The sequence below is a fragment of the Artemia sp. Qi Xiang Cuo genome, chromosome 11 (genome assembly GCF_049724085.1).
Source record: "Artemia sp. Qi Xiang Cuo chromosome 11, ASM4972408v1, whole genome shotgun sequence".
Taxonomy (NCBI): Eukaryota; Metazoa; Arthropoda; class Branchiopoda; order Anostraca; family Artemiidae; genus Artemia; species Artemia sp. Qi Xiang Cuo.
In genome coordinates, this window is record NC_142804.1 from 30576394 (window position 1) to 30586274 (window position 9881).

The 9881-nt window shown below is 34.1% G+C and overlaps 1 protein-coding gene across 6 annotated transcripts in view; it reads left to right on the forward strand.

The window, feature by feature from the left end:
* The window catches only part of Slbp (Stem-loop binding protein), a 64750-nt gene extending 55467 nt beyond the window's left edge, over positions 1-9283 (forward strand). For all 6 annotated transcript variants that reach the window (XM_089097170.1, XM_089097169.1, XM_089097171.1 and 3 more), the window contains exons 5-6: positions 5264-5422; positions 8337-9283. In XM_089097170.1, coding sequence (XP_088953296.1) covers positions 5264-5422; positions 8337-8583 — 406 coding nt within the window. In that variant the 3' untranslated portion in view covers positions 8584-9283. The remainder of the gene's footprint in view (positions 1-5263; positions 5423-8336) is intronic.
* The last annotated feature ends 598 nt before the right edge of the window (positions 9284-9881 follow it).

Sequence of the window (9881 nt, forward strand, 5' to 3'; positions counted from 1 at the left end):
AAAAGTTATCGAAATTATGAACAAATAATGCGGTAATACCTTCGTCAATTCTTGGACCAGGTGTGGTTATTTTTTCATCAAGAACTTTAACAATACAAGAACAATCAGTGCTTGAAAAAGGTCCAAAATTTCGTTTTAAACCGGATAAAGTCCCCGGGGAAGACATTATCTCTTCAATAGAAACATCTTTTTTTGAAAATTCAAATCTAATAAAAAGATTTTATCTTAGTACGATCTTCTCTTATTAAAACCCTGTTCAATTTTGTATACGAGATAGTCCTATTTATTATGACCATCAAAGATAGAAGAACATTTAAAAACAGAAAAAGAAACGGTCCATCTTCTTTTACGGAAACAGATAAGAGTAACACTTTAGTTGTGATGAATACTGAGGACTACTATTCAAAAGTAAGAAATTTTCTAAATGATGAAAAAACATACAAGAAGCTATCGTTTAATCCAACAGACTCTTTTACAAATAAGTTTAAGAAATAATTGAAATACTTAAAGGATGTAGGAAAAATTGCACCTCAACTTTATTACAAATGCCTGCCACGCAGTTCCTTGTGCCCTAAATTATATGGACTTCCCAGAATTCATAAGCCTAACCTACCATTACGACCAATTGTGTCAAGTACAAGGTCACCAACAAGTGTTTTGAGCAAATGGTTAGTGTCAATCTGTAAACCACTTTTGTCTACACAAATTTCGTATATTAAGAATTCTTCGAATTTGGTTGAAAAACTGAAAACAGTAGAAATTTCTTCGAATTCTTTGCTTTCAAGCTTCGACATTGAATCAATGTACACAAATATTGATGTAGAAGCAGCCGAAACTCTTCTAGAAGGAAAGCTGTTAAGAAATTTGGATTTGATTAGTGGCAAAACAGATTTGGAAGTTTCTGTAATTATGTATTTAGTAAGGTTGTGCAATAAGTTCTCTTATATTTTTCAATTTAGAGGGGAGTATTTCGAACAAATAAATGGTTTAGCTATGGGGGCCCCTTTATCCCCTTTATTAGCTAATATTTTTGTGGAGAATATTGAAACAATTGCGTTAGATTCATATTTTTAAAACATATTTTTTGGAGCCGGCATATGGATGACATAACTTCAGTATGGGATTATGGGGAGGAGGAATTAAGAGGATTTTTGGAACATCATAATTGTTTGGGGGTGATTTAAAGTTTACTGTTGAATTAGAAGAAAATGGGAAACTTCCCTTCCTTGATGCTCATCTTTTGAAAAATCCAAATAGTCTGGATTTTAAAATTTATAGAAAACCGACAAATAACAATAGATTTTTGTCTTATAGTTCAGATCACGCTCGCCAAGTAAAAATTGGTTTGATCATTTATTTAACTGATCGGATCATTAGAATTTGCTCTCCAAAATTTGGTGAGGAGGAGTTGTCTTTTCTAAGGAAAATACTAATAAGCAACTTGTATCCAGAATGGTTAATTAACCAGACTTTTTCAAGAAGAAGAAAAGGTTTCTAGAGATTTCTAAGGAAGTCTTGGAGACAACCCGGGAGAAGGATGTTTTTTGTTCCTTACCATATGTACCCGGGCTAAGTGAAAAACTTGAAAGAATTTTACAAAGCAATGGTCTAAGGGTAGCTTTAAAGAGTAATAATACTTTAGGTAGTTTTCTAAATTCTGGGAAAGATCTAACTTCATTGGGGCAACAAAGTGGGGTTCATCAGATCCGATGTACTTGCGGAACCTCATATGTGGGACGTACTAACCAGAGTTTGGAAATGAGATTATTACAACATAAAAATTCTATTTCTTCGGCTTTAAAGCAAGATTCTAAGTCTGAAGATTTTACTTTAGCCCTTTCAGAACATATTTTTAATTTTACAGACTAGTTTATTTTGTTCGAGAATGTCTCTTTGATTTCTAGGGATCGGAGTATAAAGCAAAATTTTCGTGAAGTTCATGAAATAAAGAAAATCTTATTCAAGATTATTGCTTTTAATTGGAATACAGGTGAATATGGGCTGAATTCTATCTATGATAATTTATTAAAATCTGACAGAGTAAAGTTCAATTCACCCAATGTAGTTGACCTTTGTCCAAATGTTATATCATTGAACGCTAATGAACCGAATCCAAGAAGGTCAAAGAGAATAGCTTGCGCCTTTGCTTTGAAAAGATTTAGAGATTTAAACAATATGTAGTGTTATTTGATTTAGTATATAAACTTTTGTTTTAAATTGTTTTATTTTAGTTTTACTACTGATGACGGTCACTGTATATGTGATCGAAATATCTGGTATTTTTGTGAATTTCTATCATCACTGTCTATTAAAAGGATTTTATCCCTATTTGAACTTTTATTTATCGTCATGGAAAGGCAGTGTGGTCTCCGAAATTATTTATTTTACAATTCAACATTGGAAAGCTCCAAGACCGTCAAAAAAAGAAAACAAAAACTTAGCAAAAACTATGGATGTTGAATATTGGCTTATTAAATATTTTAGTTGTGTGCGATTCGTCATTAGCATCACCAATTTTAGTTCTTAAGGCAAAATAAAAGATCTACTTTAGAGATCCTCGGGATTATAATCCCCCATAGACCCAAAGTTGAGACATCTTTAATTCATTAAAAAAAAAACTTGCCTCAAGATTCTTAAAAACTCACAGAAATGCCTATATCCTTCAAAAAGCACCCCCTTTCCTCCAATAACAAAAAAAAATCTTGAACATGCATATTTTAAAGGGGAATTCTTAATTTCTGTACTGTGCAACTCAGGGGCGTAATTTTCTATGGGGTAGGGGTGCAACTGCCCCCCCCCCCTCCAGCTGAAATTTAGTTTCTGCTTTGAACTTCATTATCAATGTATATTTCTTTATTAGTCAGATATCATGTGGGATGCATAATTGTTAAGTTCAAAGGACATAAATTCTAGCATATTTTTACGACCACCTTTCTCTCATATATCGTAAAAGCAATTGACCCATAGCTTGTAATAAACTAGGGGTTGTTTGCGTACTATGCACTAGATTAGTTACACGATAGAGGTCAGTTACATGCTCTTGGACTAAATCTATTTCCGTATATATACTGAGCGTACGTTTGTTAGTTTGAGTCTAGTTTCATATCTGTCCTAAGCAGTTTCTTGTTTATTCCTGGACTATTGAAAATTAACCATTTTTGTACAACTACTGACTTTGCGTGAATATCATACGAATGATTATTATATGTTGAGCACCATTTGATGAACTAAGCCCTAACCAAAACAAGTCTCACACTGCAAAAAAATCTTATCAAAACTAAGATAAGTCTGCATAACTCAAGTATCCAGAGAAACAGATTAGTTTTCTTTAGTATATCTTCGCCTTTGTGGTAATATATGGATCATTTTCCAGTTTTTACTGTCATTTTCACTTGATTTGGGAAAATTATCTCCAATTCCCCCCCCCCCTCCTTTGACCCAGAATTTTGACGAAATTACGCCAATGGTGCAACTTACGGAATATTATATTTCGATGCAAAAGCAAAAAATTTTACCAAAATTTTAACAGATATGTAATTATCCTTGTTAGTCAATTGAACTAAAGGTACTAAAACCGATTATTGTTCCAATCATTGCCGGTAAACCCTACCTCCTATGAAGTAAATACGCCACTAAATGTGGGACCAAATAATAAAGAACTTCTTTGTCAGTTTTTAACTCGTTTTCAAAAATGTATGTGATGCGTCTTTTCGTTTTGGAATTGGAATTAGAATCCCAAATTTGTTCTTGCTGTGTCTAAAATGCCTAGAAAAAGCATTGTTTATAGAAACAACTGACCATCGATGTCAGTCAAAACCTTGAGACAAATTTGTCAGGTTTTGCTCTCTCCTCGCAATTGGGAAATTCTAGAATAGTTGGTACAGCTCAATTTTTTGAAGCTAAGGGTACTTAGTAGCCGCTGAGGTATTAAGTACATTAAAACAGGCTTTTTAGGGTCTAAAACTGTTCTAAAGGTATATATTTTACATAGAATTATATACTATTTCATACAATCAATCTTGAAGTCCTGACATCTAATCTTCACTTAAATAAATACTAAAATTCAGCCGAGTACAAAGCTGAGAAATAGAAGGGACACAATGTTTATCTTTTTCAGGGAAGGGGATTCCCACACCCTGTTTGTGTAGGTATGACTATGAGTTTGTTCATTAAGCCTAAGTTCAATAATTTTAAGTAAGCTTGAGTGCAAGCTATGAATAAAAAAAATGGATTATATATAGTAACAATGAACTTGGGAATATTCGGAGCGAAATTTTAAATTTGCGAACATTTTTTTTTTTTTTTTTTTTTTTTTTGCAGAAAACTGATTCAAAGTTTGTAGCGACCAAAAGTGGGATTGTTATAAAACATGCCTGTAAGGGATTATCACCTTTAACGTATATTCACGAAAGTGTATCGGGAGGGGGAGAAGGGAAAATTTTATAAATCTAGGAGGGACAAAAAAGTTTTGAAGCCACTACTGAAGAATACGATTTTTTTATTATATATATATATATATATGTATATATATATATATATATATATATATATATATATATATATATATATATATATATATATATATATATATATATATATATATATATATATATATATATATATATATATATATATATATATATATATATATATATATATATATATATATATATATATATATATATATATATATATATATATATATATATATATATATATATATATATATATATATATATATATATATATATATATATATCTAATAATATTTTTGTGGAGAAAAGAAAATTATTTTCTTAATCTGCTGGATATACTAAGAAAATGGCTCTATTGTGATTCCATCACTAATATGTATCTTAAAAACCTACAAGATGTTCACCTCAGCTTCGCTTCCAATTCTCATAGAATATATTCCTTTCTCCCATGACTCATTTGGTGGTTAGACTATCAATTCTTTCAGAGGCTAGTTCTATTTTTGACAGATTTTTAGGTTTAAGCATCAAAGCTTGCTTGGCTTTACTTAAATGTCCATGAGGATGCTGATAAGGATTTTCCATCTTATCACTGTTATTGGAGATGAATTTTCTTTCTTAACCTTTTCCCGCTGTTTGTTTTTTTGTGGATTTGATCGAATTGGTTTCTTAACCGTTCGGTTCTATGTTGATTCAGTTTTATTATTTTGTATAATGAAAACCGCAGTTTCGCTTCTTGAATTTAACCTTTTATTCAGTATGTAAAATTTATACTTTGTTTGTATTTGTAGACATAAGAGAGAGGATTTTCACCCAAGAACTCCAAACAAGCAAAGGAAGTATAGCCGACGAGGATGGGATGGAATGGTCAAGAAGTGGCGCATTCAACTTCATGCATTTGATCCACCCGATGCACCCAAACCAGACGACATTCAACGAAAAATTAAAAGGTAGCTTCTTCTGTTTTTTCTTTTATTGAGGATTTGTTATTTCTGCACACATGGTGGAGGAAGAAGGCTTAGCTGGTCATCCCTCCGCCCGAGATTTGTCCGATGAAAAATCAGAAAAAATATTGTCTAAAGATAAGCTTTCCATGTTGATTCCCACCCTCACCTCCAAGGTCATCCTTTGTATTTTTGCGCAGAAGCCATGCGTTTTTGCACAAGACTGATAAATTAAGTCGTATTGATTGGGAGAAAACACTCAACATTAATGAAATTTTTTACATATCTTACATTTTGAAAATGAAAATGCATCAGATTTTTTTTAAAACGGAATTATATTTCGATTATCAAAGCATCGGAGCTAGAATTTATTTTACAAAAGGAAATTTTTAATTTTCTATAGTTGAAATGCAATAATGTTTTTTTTCTTTTGTCGAAGAATTGTAGAAAAATTTCGAAATATATAGATTTTGGTCTACCTCCTTTTTTTCTGAAACCACAAAATTAATTGTTCGTATTGACTAAGAATAGAGTCTTAAATATATTTTAATTGACGATGGAGTAATTTAAAGGCTGTTCAAGGCACTTAAATTGAACACAATTCAAAATTAGTTACTGGCTCCAGTAAACTTTTGCCATGTCCTCTGCGACTACATGGTATCCTGGGGGTCCGGCGTATCCCCTCCCCCTACCGACAATTCTCCCTTAGAATACTCTTCCCAAATGTAAAATTGAGCAGCCAAAGGGAAATTAAGACAAATAAAAAGAACGAAGAAAAGTATATAACTTAACATCAGCTATTATGAAGGGGAGACTGCGGGTCATTGTGTATGTTGGGGGGGGGGGGGATGCAAAATACTTAAAAGGGCGCATTTCAACGCTCAGATTGTCAAAATCTCCATGAGCCTTCAGATAAATACAGGAAGTGGTATGAGGGGGGGGGGTAGGAATTAATCTCTCATTTCTCTTCATTTAGACTGAGCCTGAATAAGGGTGCTGCAGAGCGGTACCTCCATTCTTATCGCAGAAAAATGTTTCTGGCTTGTAAAACCTGCATTTAACTAAACTTATGTGCTTCATATTTCTTAAAATTATATGCAATGATGTGTATATACGCGTCAGTGATTATGAAGGTGGTGGATCATTTTGTAAGTTGAGGGGGAGGGGCAGATGCCTCAAGGAGTGCATTTTAATGACACAACATTCTAACTCTCATTGAGCCTTCTAATAGACAAAAATGCGTTCTAGAGAAGACCTGGAGGTAGAAATTTATATCTTATCCCTTTTGATTTCCGGGAATATTCCTGGTTTACACCTTTATTATTAGTGATTGGGGCTAACAATGCCCCCCCTTCTATTGCGATAATGTGTTTGTATGTAGCATAAAATATTACATTCCCAGGTCTATTGGCACAAAGAGGGGAAAGGAAAGACAGGACATCACGAGCCTTGCCATGGCAGTTTTTTGCTGTGCAAAGGTGGAGGGGCTAGAGGCCCGGAAATGAGCCACAGAATTCCTGATCAATTTGAAAATTACAGCCGTAACTCCTTGGGCCAAAGGTATTAATGTACAAAAAGAATTATTCAAGGAATTGGTTCTTTTGATATTGGTCCCTCCTCTAACAAAGGGGGCTCAAAAAAGATCCGAATTTTTTCTATTGGTCTGAAACTCAAGTGAAACCTTTGGATAAGGAGACCCCAATGCAAGTGAAAAAAATCATTTCCCCTCAAAATGCAGCCCCAAGAATTGCCAGAAAGTGCAAAAAATTTGTTCTCGTCCATTTTGAATAGAAGGGCCTTTCTTAGAAACCTGGAAAATGGCTCATTCGGTTGGAAATTGGAAGTTGTTGTAGACTTCTTAAAGGTCCAAAGCTACTGGAGTGCAGTCAGGCTCCCTGTCAGTTCGTTTTCTGCTATCCGGCACTCCTCTAACATCTATGATTTCGAATTTTTTTTTTAGATATCTGTTTTGTTCAAAATCTTCGAAATATCGAATAAGTTTGCATTGGGGGTTGATATCATCCCTACAGCCACAACCCAAGTGTGAACTTTTATCTTGACCTGCTATAATAGCTCAACCCTCAAACTCACGAAAAAAAATTAATATTTTAAAGAAGTGGAAAAATTCTGTGGATATTCTATACAACATATTTTGCCTCTATTGTGGAATATCAGTAGAACGCTCCGAAATTCCTTCTTTTCTTTATTATGCCATCTATCTCCGGCATCCCGTCTCAGCAGCCATCAGTCGACGAGATAATAGTCAAATATTGCGGAAAGAACAGTCTTGAGTAGTTTGTTAGACAGAAACCCATTCGCTCTGGTTTTGGGTACAGGATGTGGGCTCTTTGCACTTGCAACGACTACTATCGTCAGTTCCATCTTTACTCTTTCTTAAGACCTGTTCATAGTGATATTTAACTGATATCGGAAATTAATTAGCGTTAATTTCAGCCAATCAGAATTGTTCGTAGTTTTCAGCAAATCAGAAAATTCTACGAAAAATCGGATTGGCTCAAGCTCAAAAGGCACTAGCTAAATCTCGGTATTAGTAAAATTTCACCGTGGATGGGCCTTTATGGAGCTAAACGTCGTTTGGATATCAAATAGTTCAAAAATAAAGGTAAAATTTTTTGAAGAATTAAGTAATCAAAAGTATGAAATACCAAAATGTAGGAAAATCAATTCTTTTAAACAGATGAACGCACATCACTTTATTCTACATCTAATGTGAGTCATGTGACAGGAGAGCTAGATAACTCGAATTTTTTCAGCTGAGTAGTGCGCTGAATAACTACATGTTAGCAAATGTTAAATGTCAAGGGGATAATCTTATTAATTTGAATCATCGGGGCGAGGGGGAGGGAATAAGATGTTTTCTAGGTATTTATAATGTGATTAATTCGATATTGAATTTTAGTGAGCCAACCGGAGAAGATACTCTGCCAAAAGCCTTACAGGATTTCCTTGATGATGTTAACAAGACTCTGCTGTCTGCAGTAGAGGGGGGAGTTGTAGTTAAAACTGAACAAACTGAAGAAACGCCGAAGAAAAGAAGTGCAGATGATAAAGATGAATTACAACAAAGCTCAAAGAAAAAAGTGAAGACAGAGACCAATTTTGAGGAATCAAGCGTAGATAAAGTGAAGCAAGAATTAGATTTTTAGATATTGGAGTAGACACCTCAATTAGTATTTTTTCCAGTTTGGCACCGACCTAGTGAGTAATCTTCGAACCAGAATTCTTGCAACCCTGTTTCAGTCATATGTGCAAAGGGGAACATAAGATACCATCCTCCTCCCCCCAAAAATGTATATTTTATAATTTCTCTCCATATTTTGTATAACGTGATTTGTTTCTTCATTTTTGCCTCAATCCCATTTATAATGAATTGTTTCGCGTCTTTTTCCTTGCTTTTTTCTTTTTTTCGTGGAAAATGGGAAAAATATTGCCCCGTCTAATTTCCTCTTCAAGTGCCGGCTTCAGCAGATACTTCAAAATTCCCTGTCTTCTCTATTATCTCTATCTTATTTTTCTCTGTATAAACACAATTCTCTTTGGTTTAGGGCTGTTTCCTGTCTGTTCTTTTCTTTTTTCTTCCCCTTTTTCATTGCATAGTTAAAATTGAAATTTTTTATTAAATGCTTACTGGGACAGTGCCAAAGTCCAACTGGGATACCTCTACTGATTAGGCTCAACAAGAATAAGAGGTATGTGACCCACTCAAGTGAACATGTGATTTAGATTTATTCTGCAGAAAGAAATTGAGAAGCAGAGGATATATGTGATGCTTTCTTTATATTGTGCTATTTGATGTATTTTATAAGTCCTTTGACAAATTTTTGGAATACATGATATTCCACTGAAGCTTTTTTTTCTAATAAGCAATAAAACTATACCAATAGGAATTTTGCCTTTGATGTCGAAGGAAATATTTAAAAAATAAAGATGTAGCAATTTTTAAACTGGCAATCAATTTGAATAATCGAAACCACTTTGGAATTGGAATTTGACTTATTAAGCGATCCTCCTAAAATGGCATTTCTATAAGTAACGTTATCTGACCTTTCATCTTAAATTTAAAGGCAGCAATCGTCAAGGTTTATTGCGTTTGTGCGTTTTATATCCCCGAAGACCAGGAGGAGGATCTTTCGACACTATTGTTCTTTCTGCCCTCCTTTATTGAACTTCGTCATTGATTGGATTCTCGTGGCCCTCGAAAAGCATAAAGGTGTGGAAGTAAGCCCGTCCTTCTCAGTCACGGATCTTGATTACGCTGATGATGTGGATATACTTGCTGAGTCTGTTACAGATGCCCAGGCCATGATTAATGAAGTAACAAGCAGAGCACTTTTGGCTGGCCTCCAAATAAGTACTTCGAAGACAAAAACGATGCGGACAGATGGAAGTGATGACACCCCTGTAACCCTAAATAGTAGTCAAGTTGAGGACGTTCAGTCATTTA